This window comes from Ochotona princeps, chromosome 29, assembly GCF_030435755.1.
Source record: "Ochotona princeps isolate mOchPri1 chromosome 29, mOchPri1.hap1, whole genome shotgun sequence".
Classification (NCBI taxonomy): domain Eukaryota; kingdom Metazoa; phylum Chordata; class Mammalia; order Lagomorpha; family Ochotonidae; genus Ochotona; species Ochotona princeps.
The window spans coordinates 16,526,175-16,543,006 of NC_080860.1; the positions used below are offsets into that span (position 1 = coordinate 16,526,175).

The 16,832-nt window shown below is 53.4% G+C and overlaps 2 protein-coding genes across 3 annotated transcripts in view; one reads left to right on the forward strand and one right to left on the reverse strand.

The window, feature by feature from the left end:
- Window positions 1-2,223, forward strand: MTFP1 (mitochondrial fission process 1). The gene is made up of 4 exons (XM_004591983.2): window positions 1-148; window positions 691-818; window positions 1,003-1,235; window positions 2,148-2,223. Exons 1-4 carry the CDS (start codon window positions 82-84, stop codon window positions 2,218-2,220), a joined length of 501 nt encoding a protein of 166 aa, XP_004592040.2. The 5' UTR covers window positions 1-81; the 3' UTR covers window positions 2,221-2,223.
- Window positions 2,224-10,631: 8,408 nt separating this feature from the next.
- Window positions 10,632-16,832, reverse strand: part of LOC101531277 (SEC14-like protein 3) — a 28,417-nt gene continuing 22,216 nt past the window's right edge. For both annotated transcript variants that reach the window (XM_058656712.1, XM_012928968.2), the window contains exons 5-12: window positions 16,330-16,518; window positions 15,486-15,581; window positions 14,859-14,919; window positions 13,754-13,837; window positions 12,007-12,113; window positions 11,536-11,675; window positions 11,269-11,438; window positions 10,632-10,775 (exon numbers count right to left, since the gene is read on the reverse strand). In XM_058656712.1, the coding sequence (XP_058512695.1) occupies window positions 10,654-10,775; window positions 11,269-11,438; window positions 11,536-11,675; window positions 12,007-12,113; window positions 13,754-13,837; window positions 14,859-14,919; window positions 15,486-15,581; window positions 16,330-16,518 (969 nt within the window). In that variant the 3' untranslated portion in view covers window positions 10,632-10,653. The remainder of the gene's footprint in view (window positions 10,776-11,268; window positions 11,439-11,535; window positions 11,676-12,006; window positions 12,114-13,753; window positions 13,838-14,858; window positions 14,920-15,485; window positions 15,582-16,329; window positions 16,519-16,832) is intronic.

Below are 16,832 nucleotides of genomic sequence, written 5' to 3' on the forward strand. Positions count from 1 at the left end.
GCCGCGGACCTTCGTCCACCGGGCGTGGTGGCCCCAAGTGCAGGTGGACGAGGACGTGGCTGCAGCGGACGTGAGAGGATCATGTCGGAGACGCAGCTGCGGCCCGCCGAGCGCGACCTCTACCGGGACACGTGGGTGCGATACTTGGGTGAGTTCCTGGCCATGGAGTGGCGTGGGGGGCGCAGAGGCTGTGGGGTGCACGCAGGGGTGACCGGATGTGAGCGCAGGGCTTGGAGGGTGCAGGTGTGTGTGTGTGGGGGGAGGGTCAGGGTCTTGATTCTCATTCTGCTAGAGCCTGGGACTGATCCAGAAAGGGCTAAGGAGTTGCCCAAGGGCACACAACATCTGGCTGTCCAGATGTGGACCGCGGTTTCTACTGGTGGGTTGCCTTCTCTGGCTTCCATCCTGGCTGTTACCACGTTAGTGCCCACACTCCCCGAACCCTGGGCTGGGACATCTGACCCACGAGCCGTGCAAACATGGTGTCCCCGTGCTCAGCCCACCCACAGTATCCTCTACATGAACATGGTTGGCTCCGCACTCCCTAAGTGCACGACCTGGAAACCGAGGTCCTCCGAGGTCACCGGAATGCCTTGGCAGCCTAGGAATAACACCTGCTGGTGGGAGGCATCCCCTTGTGGAACACCCTACAAGATCTCCCTATGACCTGTCCACCCACCCTGGCCCCAGGCTATGCCAATGAGGTGGGGGAGGCTTTCCGCTCCATGGTGCCCGCGGCTGTGGTGTGGCTGAGCTACGGCGTGTCCAGCTCCTACGTGCTGGCCGATGCCATTGACAAAGGCAAGAAAGCCAGAGAGGTGAGTATAGGGCTGTTCCCCTCCATGGCCTGAATATGGTACAGTCCAGAGCCCACTTCCCGGTGCCCCGGTGCTCCACCCCTGTGGCCACTTCCTCTTCCCTGGCCTCGCTCTCCTATGCGTCTCCCACAGCGTGTCTGGTCCCGGGCTGTTGCTGGACTCAACGTCTCTTGTGCCCCCTCAGGTGCCGAGCCCTGAAGCAGGCCGCAGCACCAGAGTGACTGTGGCCGTGGTGGACACATTTGTGTGGCAGGCTCTGGCCTCTGTGGCCATCCCAGGCTTCACCATCAACCGCGTGTGTGCCGCCTCTCTGTATGTCCTGGGCACTGCCACCCGCTGGCCACTGGCTGTCCGCAAGTGGACCACGACAGTGCTGGGACTGCTGACCATCCCGGTCATCATCCACCCCATTGACAGGTGCGTGCCCTCCTGGCTGCAGGGGATATCCACTCTGCAGGGGGGTTCATACGGCTGGCTTTAGAGAGGCATGAGAGAGATGCCAGCTGTGCCAGGGCAGGGTGGGCACCTGGGGCTCTGGGGATGGAATAGGGCAACCACTGCCCTTTGGCTTACAACCTGGCAGGTACTGTGGCAGTACCGGAAGAGGAGTCTCTTGAGGGCATTGGGGCACAGGGCAAGGAAGTTTTAGCACCACTGTTATTGCCCGCCTGGAGGCAAGCAGGAACAGGTGCACCCTGCAGGTTGAGGAAGGTATTGCGACAGACGCTTAAACAGGAGTGAAAGTCAAGCATTGTGGTTGCTTTGGGGCATGGCTGGTTCTAGACATGCTTAGAGTGTCATCAAAGACCTGCTGGCTTTCTCTCCACCTGCCCCCACGCAGTGCCTGTTGGCTTCGGTCACTCTCCCTGCCTAGGGATGAAAGTGACTGGCAGCTCTCAGCTTCCCACCAGCATAACGAGCTTTCACATAATGACAGCAAAAACAAAAATGCAAAAAAGACTGTCACTGGCCCATCTCAGCTCCAGTGCCTGCCCTGAGCCCAATTTTCTTCTCTGATTGGCCAGGCTTGGGTCATGTGCTTAGAAACAAACCAATAAAGAGTGGGAAGTTAAGTTCTTCTTGGGAAACATCCCTGACCATGAGGCCTAACCTGAGCTCTTCCCTGTCCACGTGCCTCAGTTTCCCTGCCTGAATAAAGAATGTCAGCTACCCATTCCAGGGGCTTGGCTCTGGAGTGGGACAAGGACAGGTGTCCTGCTACAGCTGGAAGGCCCTCCCCCTAGCCCCAGGGAGCCTCCTGCTCCCTACTGCCTCCTCCGTGAGCCGTGGCCACCAGCTCACCTCCCTTCCCCTCCCCTACTCCTGCAGGTCGGTGGACTTCCTGCTGGACTCCAGCCTGCGCAAGCTCTACCCGTCGGTGGAGAAGCCCAGATCCTCCTGACCCGTGGGAGGATTGGAGCTGGATGGACACTTAGAGGCAGTGGCTTCAAAGAGCAGCAGCTGCTGCGACGGCGCAGATGGAGGCAGGATCCGGCCCTGGCCATGTCTGTGACAGACTGTGTGATGAGGACGAGGAGGGGCGCTCTCTGGGAATGTTGCACTCTCCTGGGGCAGGTCAGGACACGGGAGGCCCTAGGAGGGCAAGGAATGCCCAGAACGTAGGGAAGAAAAAAAAGCACAGTCAGGATAGCTCAGGGCACCCTGACCTGGAAGCTCAACCCTGGTACCGGGGCTGCTGAGGCCTGGCAGGGAGGCAGTCATGGGTCAGGCTGAGTTTCAGGGCAGGTGTTATGGTGCAGTAGTTAGCGCTCCACTTGGGAGGCCTGGTGCGTTCTCTATGGGAGCACCTGGTTCAGTCGCTGTTTGGCTTCCTATCCCACTTCCTGCTGATGTGCCCCTGGCAGTAAGTGATGGCACAAGTCCTTGGGTCCCTGCCACCCACAGGGGAGGCCTGGCTTGAGCTCCAGGCTCCTGGCTTTGGCCCGGCCCAGCTCTGGCTGTTGCAGACCTCTGGGGAAGTGAATATCTGTGGGTTGAAGCTCTTCCTTTCTCTGTCTCTCTCCGTTGCTCTGCCTTTCAAGTAAAAAGAAATAAAACTCAAGACAAAAAAGAGGGAGTTTTTGACCGGGGTTGAACTGGGAGATGGGGCAGGTTGGCGAAGTTGTGTGTGTGTGTGGGGAGGTAGCTTTTCCAGCCATGTCTGGCTCACAGGTGGCTTCCATTCAGGTCACCATCCCAGAAAGCTCCATAGTTGGCGCCCTTGTCACTGGGGTCTTGGGTCCCCCATGCCCCCACCATGACCTCCCAATCCATCACTTGGGAATCCTTTCCCTTTAGCCAACTCTTGAGTAGCCTTCAGAGCCCCGCTGTTCACCTCTTTGCCCTTGACTGCCCCCACCAGTACCCCTGCCTCATAAAGAGGGCCTGGGGTACCAGGTCACAGAATGACCTACTGGCACGGAGCAGGTGCTCTCCCTAGGGGCTCGCACACTGGCCACTGTGGGCAGCCCCTTCCCGGCCACACTCACCTTCTCAGTTTGGCGGACGCACTCCTGCTGAAGCAACTCACAATCATGCCATTTAGTCCTCAGCAGGTCCTGCTTCCTGGCCGAGAACAGCAGTCCCTTGGCATCCAGAGGGCCGATGATATACCAGACCGGACATCCCTCTAGGTCATAGCCACACATGCCCCCAGCCATATGCTGCTGGATCACCTGGACACAGATGGCAAGGACAGGGCAGGTTTAGGGGCACTCCACATGCTGCAAAACACACCATTTAAAGAGCAGGAACAGAGGAGGGGCTTTCACAGGCTTCCAGCAACCAGTGACAGCAGGGACAGGCGACCCCGGCCACAGCGCACACGGGAGGACAACCGACAGGAATGGATTCTGAAACTCCTGGCTGGTTTTAGAAGTCTCGGCCAGCACAGCTGCTTACCCAGCTCTGTAAAAACTTCTGTGTTGGCAGGGAAAGGGAACACCCTGGGCTGGGAGGGATACAGCCACAGTGGTGGCTAAATACTCAGACGCCTAGGCCACAGGCCACAGGCCAAGTCAGGCTGAAGTGGTCAAGCAAGCTGGGACCATCGTGGGGAAGAACTGACCCGACAGCAGGACCCGGAGACAAGCAGCTCTCACCTTGCGGAGCATGGCCTCTGACTTCTGCAGGTCGAAGTTTCTTGCTGCAACAAGGAAACACGGTCACGGCCCAGGCCAACAATGAGGGTGTCTCCGGATAGGAGAGAATCCCAGGGGTCTCGTGCTGGGTCAGAACCCCCAACACCCCACTCCCATCACTCCCCGACTGACTCTCACCCCATTCCCCCTGGCTTCCTATCCCCAGGAAGAAGCTGCTGTGGGGAGGACCTGCCCCACATCTCTTGGGTTTGTGGGAGCAGTAGGTCAAGGGTCAGGGCGATTGGAGGCAGCGTGGCAATGTCAGGGTCAAGAAAGTTCATGCCAGAGCATGCACACAAGGCAAGGGTTTTATCTCCAGAAAAGTGAACCCTGGCCCCTCTTATCGTTTGGTCGCCCCCCTGGAGGAGGACAACCCTTATCTCCACTGTCTAATGTCCAGTCCTAAGAAACAGACCCAGGGTTCAGAGATGAACACAGCCACCCTGTAATCTGGGGTGCAGCTGGCATGCAGCCAATACCATTTGCTTCAGGAAAATCAGAATGGCCATCTGTACCCATTTACTGTTACTTTTTAAAAAGATGATTCATGTATTTGAAGAGCAGAGAGAGATTTTCCATCTGCTAATTCACCCTCCACATGATAGTAGAAGCCAGGACTGGGCCAGGCCAAAACAAGGAGCCTGGAACTCCATGGGTGGCAAGAGCCCAAGCACTTCAGCCATCAGCTGTGGCGTTCCCGAGCACATTAGCAGGAAGAAGGATGGGAGGCAGAGCAGCCGGGACTCAAACCAGCATTCCATCATGGGATGTAGGTATCCTGAACTGCAGTCCCAACTGGCTGTGCCGCCACTGCCCCTCATGGTTCGCCACATTGAGCTAGGATCCACCCTAGAGACACTCCACCGCGTGACAACCCTCACAAGACTGGCAAATCCTCTGCCATTGCCCCGAACTCCCAACATGGAGTTTTCAGCCCTTCCCCACCACTGGCCCACACATCCACCTGAACGGCCTGTCTTTGGATGGTCTCCAGTTAACCGATGCCGCTCACAGTATGTACAGTCCAGAGCCCAGCCTGAGCACCAGGTGAGGCTCACCACGAACCCAATCCCCAAAGCCTCGTCACCAGTGCACCTGCTAAACCTCCACCCTATACCCAGAGAGATGGGGATGTCCATCCATCCGTATCAAATTTCATCACGGTTTATGGACGCCATCCTCTCACGAGATCTGAGGATCTAGACTCTGACCGTCTCATTGTGTGACCTCTGAACTTTCCCTCCTGGCTGCTATGGCGAAATCTGATCCTCACTTTCTCTTGGAACCACAGCGGGCATGCAGAGCTCTGCTCCACACCATGCCCATCGTGGGTGCTGGACTCAGGCTGGCCAAGCTGAGCCAAGCCAAGCAGCAACCCTTGGGCACCAGTGTTAGAACATGTCCCTCTTCCCACCATCACACATCGGGACCACCCAGCATGGTGGTTGTGACAACCAGCAAAGGAAGATAAAATTGGGTTTGCCCCCCAGCTCTGTATCACCTTAGAGAAGACCCTGCACACCTGTGACCCAACCATCTCATCAGTGAGACCACGACAAGTTGGTGGGGCAGAGAAAACCAGAGAGCCAACCAGCCGAATTACTTCTCTGGAAAGGAAAGGAACATTCTCTTCATCTGGCTTGAGACGGCTGATGTGTGGGAGTGTGTGTGACTGTGACTGTGTGTGTGTGAGATTGCATGACTGTATGTGTATGCTTGTGTGTGTGTGTGTGTGTGTCCATGTCCATACATCATTCACAAGGCAGGATTTATCCCTACGTATTGGAGAATATGTTTCGCTATCACAACATAGGCTCTGTCAATCTAATACAGAGGAAATTTGCACTAGGATTTCAAAGCCTGGACATAAAGCTTCTACAAAGGGCAACAAACTGTCAGAAGGAGCAGGGAGGGTGGCATATGAGGAATCGCAAGAGAAAGGGAAAAGAATGGAAGGAATTCCCAGGAGCTGGGGGGGCGGGTCTGAGCCTGAGCTTGGAGCTGCCAGAAACACGTGGGCTTCCCGGCCCCAGGCAGGGCTCTGTCACATCTCGCCTGGCAACAGGCAGGGCGTCCCGGCTCAGCCGGCTGCCCCAGCAGGTGCCACAGCCAGACCGGCCACCCCGGGAGGGCACAGACAGGAGCAGCCTCTCCCAGGGCTCTGCCTGCCTTCTCTCTCTCAGATCGGCCTCTCCTCTCAGCCTCGTTCCCCCAAGTCCATGGGCACAGCACAGCAGACTTCTGGAGTGGACAGAAGGGAGTCTGCTGGGTTCTCCACGTGCCCCTGGCTTCCCATGTGACCTAGAGCAGGTCACTCCCCCTCTCTGAATCTCAGGGTGTGTCCAGTGGGAGGGTTGAGGCTTTTACCATGGCCAAGCACCTCCTGGGCTCACATTGCCACAAACAGGGTTTTCAGGGGCTGTCATTCTGTGACCCAGAACAAGCGTCTTGCCCCAGTACCCTACTCCCAACTCTGTCCCCTGCACCCCCAGCGACTCTTGCCTCACCTCGGAGCCAGCGCAGGAGGTAATAGTCGTCTGGGTTGGGCAGAGAGGACAGCACATCTTGAACATTCTCCCGAAACTGCAGGGAGAGGCAGCTGGGTGAGTGGTGGGTCCTGTCCGCCTTGGTCAGACCCCTCTTTAGCATGGTTCCACTCTGCAGATCCTGGCAGAGCAGGCAGCTGCCATAGCGGGCCCTTTGGTCTGCACCACAGTCAACGTCATTGGGGTGCCCAGCGATCCCCAGGTTCCCAGCGCTGGTATGGGTCCTGGCTATCATTTATTCGTAACTCAGGGGTATCCCTGGTGTCCATGTCAGACACAGCTGGGCGCTCATTGTGGCTCGGGCGTGGCGTGCGGCGTTCGCGGCAGCTTGATGGAGTTTCCACTCGCAGATGCCATGGAAGCTGCTACTTCTGGAACCGCCTGAGTAAAGTCCCAGACTTTTGCTGTGACCTCAGAGCTGGTGGACAAGCACCTCCTTTTAAAGGAACTTGAGGGGGTGGGTAGCAAGAGATGCTGGAGGCGATGACGGTGACGCAAGTGCAGTGGGTCCCTGCTGCCAGCTCCCCAAGTCCCTGACCCCAACAGGCAGTGGGAGCTGGCTGGAGTGCGCCCACTCCCCGGGATGGAGACCAGAGGACTGGGTTTCCCTTCCAAGTTCATCCTTAGCGAGCTTCTTGGTGACCTTGCATCAGACACCTGAATTCTGAGATGGGCCTGTTTCCCTTCTGGTGGAGGTGGACTGGAGGTCCTCTAAGAGCCGTTCCCCAGGCATGTCCTGACCACCATCCTCCCTGTCCTTAGGATGGTGGAAGGAGGCCTGTCCCCCGAAAGCCTAGCCTAATGACTTCCCGATCCTTTCTCCTCCTTCTCCTTCTTTTTAAATTTAAAGGCGGCTTCACCGTGGAGTTGCTGCTCCCGGATGAAGGCATGCAGGGGTGTGATCAGGAGCTCGTCCCCATCTAGGGGACCCCTTGTTCTTCACAAAACCCTGACTCTCTCCTCTATTTATGCTTAATACTATATTTCACTCCTTGAAATCAGTCATTCATCCATAGCACTACAGTGCTGATCAAATGGGTGCTATGCTGAATTCCATGCCTGCCAAACAGATGTCTCAAGAGTGACCATGTGCAGTGGAGGTGTGGCAGGGCCAGCATCCGGCCCAGCACAGTGTTCTCTGCCCTACAGACCTCCTGACCTTGGCCTTCCAAGTGTCTGGGGTATGGTGGGGGATGCCTTTTCTCCAGTTATGTCTCGACACTGTCGGTCTCCTTCCATTCCTGCAGCTTTGTTGACACCCTTGATGATGTGTGTGGAAGCAGGTGTCCGCAGGGTCATGACCCCAGGGTTCATGACCATGGACTCAGTCCTGGACCCTTCCTTCCCCTGCAAGATACTTGACCCCTGCCAAGATGCTGGCCCTATTACTTAACACTACCACAAGAGGGCAGCACATCCTAACGTAACACACTAAGTCCTCTAGCCACAGGATCCGCCCCCAGGTTTTGAACAATTGTGGATGGCAAATAGCTGGGAACTGGGCAGAGTAGGATGAGGAATGCTATCTCAACTGAACACATGCAACCGTTTCCTCTTGCTATTTCCTAAACAATACAGCATCACCACTATCCACGTAGCACATAAGTAATCCTATAGAAGGGGATAAGCATGTGTTCTGGGCAACTACCGTGCTATTTTTCTAAGGAGCTCAAGTGTCTGTGGATTTTGATGTCCTTGAGGCATCTGGAGCTGGTCACCGGCAGATACTGAGGGACATCTGTTAGCTGTTAGTGGCCTGTTCCTGGTGACTGGACTATCTTGTCCTCAGGTGACAGGATTCATTTATGAATGCTCTTACCTTTTCTCTGGAGGACCTCATAGTGTGGAAACTCCTGAAGTGCCCAACACAGAAAGCATCATCTTTCGATCCAAAGGTGCAGGTGGCCTCCCCACCAGCCTTGCACCATTTTTTCTTGGCTTTAGTGTCTCCTGCCATTCTCCAAAGTGCCTGGCACACTGGTCAGCCACTGTCTTTGCCCAGCCAGGAATGCCCTCTACACTCCATTTCCCTCCTTCCCGACCCTTCGAGGTCCCGGCTCCTGATGGTCCCAGCTCCTGACCCAGACCCAAGCCAACTACCTTGCCCTGCAGCACCCACACGATGGTTATTATCCTCACGCTCACCCGTCTCTCTCGCAGAACAAGAGCACTTAGAAGTCTGGGACTGAATTTTCTGCAGCAGGGACTTGTCCCCAGGGTGCTGGACCTGAGTGCCACACAGTAAGGGAGTCCAAGCTTTTGGCCTCAGCTGCCACAGTGGAGCCCTGTCTATTGGAGAAGAGATAGCATATACCATCTTTGGCCTCCCTAGGGCAGTGGAGCCATCTCTGGGATGTTGGAACTGGAGGCCCTAGTCTGTATGGACCTTTGCCACACAGTGGGGAGCCTGTGGGCCCAGGTCTTCCTGCCTCCTGTGCCCTGCTCCACCCTGTCTACTGGCCACGGCTGGAACAGGGGGATCCACTAGGCAAAGTTATAAGACTAGACAAAAGTTATAAGACAAGGACGAAGCTATGTAAGACTGGAGACACTTTCCCTCCCCAGTGCCACTTGCTGGATGGCCAGCTCTGAGTGCAGGTAAGGACTCACTGGCAGGTGCCTACAATAGATATGATGAGCCTTGGAGTCAGACGCTCTCACCGTGTCCTCAAGGTCCCCTCATGGTCACCAGTCACCTCCCATTGTCAGGTATAATTCAGCTCCTCTTGGTGGGGCTTGGGTCAGGACCCGGTGCTACCACTCGTGACACTGTGTACCTGCCTTAGAGTAGGAAGTTGAGGAGGAAATCCCGCAAGCCTGGTGTGCCAGGGTCGTTGTGGGAGTTAGGGAGTCATGCTCTGTGAGCTGTGGACAGGATGAGGAGCATGGAGACACAAGCACCACCCCTCTCTGTGTGAACCTCCCGGGGAAGCTGCTCAGACATCCTGGGTCTCCACTGCTCTGGCTGTCCAATGGGTCGAGTGTCTCTCCTGCGCACACATAGAGGTTGAGAGGATGACACCTAGGACAACCCTCCTGGAAGCAGAAGGAGCTGCATGGACATTCATTGCAGCCAGTTAAGTTGCTTCTTGGGATGCTCACTGGTTATATGGGAATATAACACCTGGCTAGGCGTCTGATCCAGCTTCCTCTAAGTGCTTGCCCCAGCAGACAGCAATGGCTTTCATATATACTTGGTTGCTGGCACCTAAGAGAGCTCTAGATCTGCAGGGTCCAGTCCTAGTTGTTGTGTGCATTTGGGGAATGGATCCTTGGATGGAGAACTTCTTTCTCCCTGCCTTTCCATTAATGAATTTTGAAAAGAGAGAATGCAGCCAGCTCATAAAGCCCTTGGTACAACAATGTCAGTTTCATGAAGCGCACCCATATGTGACAGCGAAGTTTTATTATGTTAGATGTGACTTTCTTAACTTCCAGGAACTGTCCTTTAATCACCAAAAACCTAAATTGTGAGCTCCAAGCGAAGCGAGTGAGTGAGGGCAGATGTGATTGGTGGGGGGAAGTGTTGGACCAAAGGAAACAAAATCTGAGGCAGGCATCTCTTACCAAAAACGCCCACAAGGTGTATGTGTGTGCGTGTGTGTGTTTCCCAAGAGGAAGCCACTGCCAGAATTCTGGGGGTTGGATCCCCTGGACCCACCCAGGACTCCATTGGTGCCATGCGCCAGTCGCTGTCCAAGGTTCTGAACACTGCTGCCGCCCAGGTTCCTCCTGCTCTCCCAAACCCAGGAATTGCTTACTGGCTACCTTCTGGTCCTCCACTCAGCTGTACAGACAAAAAGTGAGTATCTACTATACACACAGGGGCATGGAAAAGAACATAGATATGGCACCCAAGAAAAGGAGTTCAAGCACACAAACAGATCAGGAGGGGGTGAGAGAAGGGCCTGGGGAGTTCTTTTCCTGTTTCTTGGGTTTCCAGGTCACCTATGCGATCCTTGTTTCTTTTTCACAGTCTTGGTATTCCCAAAACCTGCATCCTGATCCAACCCTTGCAGCTGGCAGGTGTTCCTTACTCACTAATGTCCCAGGGTCAGGAGGATGAATGATTGATTTTGAGGAGAGAAGTAGCATTATCCACATAGAGAGAAGAGAGAGTCTGGGGTTCTGTGAGGAGCGAAGGGTCCCCTAGATGGGGGTGAGCTCCTTGTCGTACTTCTGCATGCCCTCATCTGGGAGCAGCACCTCCACCGTGAAGCTGACCTTCTTGGCATGGACGAAGCTGTAGGTGTTGTCGAAGCGCAGGACATCTGGGGGAATGGATGGAAAGGTGGCTTTACATCCTGCAGCCCTGCCCCAGCACTCCCTGATGGTGTGATGGCAGTGGGAGGAGGGGAGGACAGGTTTGGGTTCCCGCTGGCTTTGTTTGCCCAGCTGGGCCAGGTTTCCATTTCCCCTGGGAACTGCCACCACTGAGCAGAGCCTGTAATCAGATTCCTCCCACCCCTGGCCTGGCTTCAGTTGCAACCTCTAGCAATAGGAACAATAAGGTGGCATCTCATTGTCTCCATACCTGGACAGGCACCTGGACAATGCCAAGGGGGAGGGAGTGGGAAAAGGATAGAAAGCCTCCCAGACACCTTGGATGAAGTGAGTGTGCTCTGTGTGTGCATGGGTGATATGGTCCTGGGCAGTGTGTTCCCGGTTGGGCTGTGGGGGTCACTACCCCTTGGTTTCTTTCTCTAAACCACCTACTGGTAGTTCCAGCCTTCTGGAGTCAGGATGCAGCCCAGGCAGACTTACACATGCCAGCTTCGCTGCAGGTGAGGCTCCCATCCTCAGGTACCATGTGGGCATTGTAACGCTGGTTGGCCAGCACCTCGGTCATCTCCCCTGCACGCTGTCGCTCCCCCACCTTGGTCTTCAGAAAGACTCCAAAGCCAATGTCTCCACCGTCAGAGGCAAACTGCCACCTGGAGGGGTCAGATTGCTACTCAGCCTGCTGGGTTCCAGAGGGTGTGAGCACCCAGCCGCAGTGTGGAATGGTGGCCTAAGGCAACCTGAGCCTACCTGAGCACGCAGCCTGGAAACAGAATCTCATACTCCACCTGGTGTGAGGAGCCTCGGCTGATCTGTACTGAGTGTTCATACTGAGCCTTCACCTGGTCCCGCACGTACATGGATTTGGGGATCTCCCCACCGTAGTTGATCTGCAGACACAGACTCAGATGGGCTTGTGCTGGTTCTTGTGCTTCGGCTTTATACGCCATCTCCTGGACATATCTTACTCAACCTATCCACCCCGAACCCTGGATCCTTGCCTAACCCTGGGCCAGCTTCCCTCCAGTTTATCCCTTTGGGTCAAACTTCCCCTTTCTCCTTTGTCTGACTGTGCCCACAAGGGCATGACCGGACCTTGCATAGACCAGCTGAACGCCTTCCTTGGTGATCTCGCACTGGTATTTGTGAAATCAATGAGTGGATAGCAGGGAAGCCCGGTGAGGTGCTCCAACCACTCTCTGCTTTTAGGGTTCCTTGTACCTTGGTTAAACATTTGGGGTTCCCATCAGGGTCTGTTAAGGTCCCTCCAAAATGAGCAGGCAGTTCCTCAGGACTGATGAGTTTCAGCAGACCTTCCTTCCAGCTGCCTGGAGTAAGGGGAGGAGGAAGGGTGATTATGAGACATAGGAGGGACCAGTCAGCCTCCCACACCCACCAATCTAACCTGAACTGGGTTTTCCAAACCTCTCTGGAGCTAGCAGGCTACCTCAGTGTCTTTATCAGTGTCTTTACCAGAAGCACACTTTACTATGAAAGTGTGCTTCTCCTTGACTACGGTTGTATCAGTGTCTTCATGAAACTTTAAAGCCCAGTGAGGTCCTAGTCCTTGTTGGGGGTTCCTCCGTGATAAGTGACATAACCAAGTTGGACTTGGTGAAGAATGAACAGCTCTGTGACTTTGGCGTGACCACCTCCCTTTCTCCCTCTTCTTCATTCTCCGCAAAGCTCTCAGCATCCTGAGCTATCACCCTTCTCCAGTCCTTAGGCTCATTCTCTTGAGCATGGGATAGTCCTCCATGGGATAATGGAGAAGATTGTCATTCCTGGAATGCCAGAGGCCAACTGGGCAGAGCCTTGGAAGGCACCAAATGGGGCAGAGGCCTTCCACGTGGGGTCTGGAGGGTGATGGAAGCCCACCCTACTCCAGGATGGAAAGGGTGAGAAGGCAGGGGCCTGAACCCCTCACACCAAGCTTCCTTGTGATTCTGTGAACTCCTCACCCAATGGACTCGGTGAGAGACAAGAGCTTGGGTAATAGGAAGGGAGAGAGAGGGCAGAAGACCCCTCTGTGCCACTCTATGGATCCTTAGCTTTCCTGATTCCTTGATCTGGCTTTTCTGTTTAGGAGAAGTTTTCTTCCAAGTTCAGTATTACTGCTTTGAGTTTAAGAACTACTTCCCAGATATAAAGCCTTGGGACTCTACTTGTTTGGGAAAACTGGACAAATCTTTTGGCTCCTGGATCCTGACATTGGATCAGCTCAGCTCTGGCTGAGGGAATGAACCAGTAGATGGAAGATCTTTTTCTTTATCTTTCCTACTCTCCACAAATCTGATCAGCCTTTCTAATAAAAATAAATAAATATTTTTTTAAAGAAGAACTGCTTCCATCCTCTCTTTGTCTCATGTTGTCACTTCTTTTAAAATGACTTTTCTATAAAAGTAATACATATCTTGTGTGAACTGGAAGTAATACTAGCAATTATACAAACACAGTTCAAAACCACAGGATGTCTCATCATCAACAAATCAATAACTTGCTTTGCCTTCTACTAGAAACATATATTTGTTTTTGTCAAAATAAAATTACACTGTCCACAATGTGCTACAATCTAGTTTGTTGACTCCGTGACATTTCCTATGACATGAAATACTCATTCACAATGAGTATTTTCTGAGTCCTGCTGCTTTTTTTACTTCTCTTCCTCATCCTCCTCTGTCCAGGCTGCCCTTGAAAGCACCGTGGTAGCTGCCAGCAGAGCAGCAGGTTGATTGGGAGCCAAATTGAAACTGGCAAGGAGTCCCTCATGTAGACCTTTTTCACCAAAGGGCTGTGGCAGGGAACAGGGCACAGTAGCTGGGTAGACTCCCTGAGATGAAGCTCACCTCACTTGTGGGAAGAAGGAATCAGTAGCTTTGGGTCACATGTGGAGTTCTGGGGGAGTGATGGCCCAGCCTCCCTCCATGGTCACACACAGAGCTTAGGGAATGGAGCTGCAGCTACTTACTTCCCAGCACCACGATTTTCCTGCGTGTCTCCTCACTCAGGAAGGGTTTCATGAGGTTGTAGCCCACAGGGAACAGCTTGGTGGCTGGAGAGACACAGGGAGGGAAATATTGAGATAGTAGTTCAAGAGCCACAGCCAATGGTGAGGGAGGAATTGGGACCAGCCCTGACTAGTTCCAATGTCCGGTATGCCACAAAACAATCGACCACCAGTCAACAGATCCACCAAGTACCTACTAAACAATTGTTCTGTATCCAATTGAGTCAATCCTCCAAACTTCTAGCCAGTCAATCAATAGTCAGTCAAGTGTCCAACCAACAATTCAGCACACCAACAAAACAGTCAGCTTGTTTACCTTCTAACAGTAAAAACATCTAACAAGTCAACTGCCAAACAAATCAACCCACTCAACAATCATCCAACTACCCACTCAATAGTGCCTTCTGGCCAGCAAACTACCTGAGATCCCGTCAAAGAGACCACTCAGCCAACTAATCAAGCTTCGAATCATTCACCCAATCAGTCAACCAAAATGGCAATCAGCCACTTAGTCTATCAATCAAGTGAACGACTAGCTGGACAACTCTGACTGACCAAGCTGGTCAACTAGCCAGGCAGCCAATTGGTCAGTCAATTAGACAACCACCCAAACAACCAAGTCACCAACCAACCCACTAACCATCTAACATCTATCCATCCTTCCTTCTATCCAACCCAATAACCACCAAATACTTTCTCAACATCCATCATGCCACCCAGGCTGTTAGAGATACAGGATGAAAAGAGGCATTGCTTCAATGAAACACAAAACTCAGCCAGGAAAACAGGGTGGACACGTAACACAGCTGGCAGGGAGGCAGAGCTCTTTATGGGTCACGGCACTGAGTGGGGATGACTGGAACAACTGAGGCTGGAGCTATCTCTTGCAGTAAGGCCTACCAAAGAAATACACTTTTCTTGAGCCCTTACTTTGTGCCAAGTACTCTCAGAGATTTGCAGGGAGCCAAGCAATCAACATGCCTCAGCCGGGGTAAAGGCACTGTTACCCTTCTCAGGGTGCAGGTGAGGAGATGCAGGCCAGTAGGTGAAGTCACTTTCCACACACCTTTCACGATGAGCATGAACTTCAGGGTCTCTGGGTAATTCTCTTCAAGGAGGCCAAAGAACTGCGGAACCAAGTGAGACCCCATCAAATCCGCATCTGACCGCTCACCCATATCTTCTTTGTGGTCCCCCACCTGGAGATTTTGGGGTGGGTGGCTCTGTGCAGGTTTTTCTGTTTTATCTTTTCCTCTTCCTCTGGCCCTGGAAGAGACCTTGCCACCTTGTCCCCTAATAATAATAATAGTTATATGCTAATAATGTTAGAGTACAGGTTACAATAATGATAGTATCGTAATGGTGGCTGCTGTTTAATAAATGATCACGATTCACCTGCCAACTCCACTTTGGAAGTGATGGAACTCAAATATTAGGAACTGCCTTGCTCATGTCACAGAGCAAGTGTTGACAGGGCTGAGAATGCTTTGGAGGAAGTTGACTCCTGTGATCTCAAAGCAGTGTTGTTCCCAAGCCCCACTCTGTAGGGCATTCCCATCTTAAGTCTTTAGTGATAGAGCCCATATAGGCAACAACCTGCCATGAAATCATTAGGGCCAAGCAAGCACCAAGGTTCCAGCAGGCTGACATGGTCATCCAAGCAAATGGGAGTGCCCACGGGCCTTCTTCTTACCTCCTGATACACTTCTACCAGGGGCTTCCAGAAGTGCTTCAGTCCCAGACCCTCACAGTCAAATATCATCACAATGGTCTCAATCTTCCTCCCCAGCTGCAAGATTGAGGAGGGAGCAGTTCCAGAGTTCAGGATGCAGGCTTGGGAGATGGTGACCCAAGCAAGTAAAAAAATCCCCTTAGGGATTCGTCCTACCCACCCCCAGCTCTGTCCTCAGTGGAGCAACTGGCACAAAAAAAGTGAGTGCATTTTCACACTCATCCATCTATCCATACATCCACCCGTCCATTCACCCAGCCGTGAATCCATCCATCGAAGAATTAACCTGTCAATTCACTTATCCAACCATACATCAATTTACGATGGGATAATCAATGGGGTAATCCCATTACAATCAAGAAGCATCCCAACACCCAGATATCAAATGTCTTACAAGGCTCTCTTGCCACAGCCAACTGCAGGCAAACTTAAATGTTTGTGAATGTTCTAAGGAAGCGAGACTAAGTGAGGGTGTTTGGTAGGTTTCAAGGTAGTAAATCCGTTCCTGTTATGTGACGTTTCAATGTCCACTGGGTTCATTAAGCTGGAAGTTGAGAAAGCACCGCAATTCTCCCATCGAACCTCAGCAGCCATGATTCACTATGAACTCTGTGTTGTAGGTGGGGAAGTCGAGGCTTGGAGCAATGGGATAGTTTTCCAAGGTTATGTGGCTGGGAAGGAGCAGAGCTGCAGTTGGACTTGTAAATCCTTAGACTGTGGCAGTGGAGGGCACAGGTGCACTCCCGGGATCTCCCCTTGCCCCCACCACTCCTAGACTCTAACATGCACCTGCCCCGGGCCTCACCCGCTCTGTCTGCAGGTCACACTCATGTAGGATACGCTCACAGTCCCTCATCTTGGTCTTGAGCAGATCTTGTTTGGTGACCGAGAAGAGGAGTCCCTTGGGATCGAGGGGCCCGATGATGTCATACCACACTGGGCAGCCATCACGGTCATAGCCACACAGCCCTCCAGGCATGTACTTCTGGATCACCTGTGCACGGAAAGATACACTGAGCTCAGCATTGCACACCTCCTCAGAGACCTGCCATTGCCAGTCCAGGCCAGGCTGACCATTAGGGCCTGGTGTGAAGTAATGTCCTTCCCCTGGAGGATGGCACTGAAGATCAAACAAGGAAGGACCTTGCTCATAGCAGGTAAATAACAAGGCCAAGGAGCTGGTGCTGTGGCATAGTGAGTAAAGCTGCTGCCTGCAATGCTGGCATCCCATATGGGTGCTGGTTCAAGTCCTGGCTGCTCTACTGATCCAACTCCCTCATTGATGGCCTGGGGAAAGCAGCAGAAGAT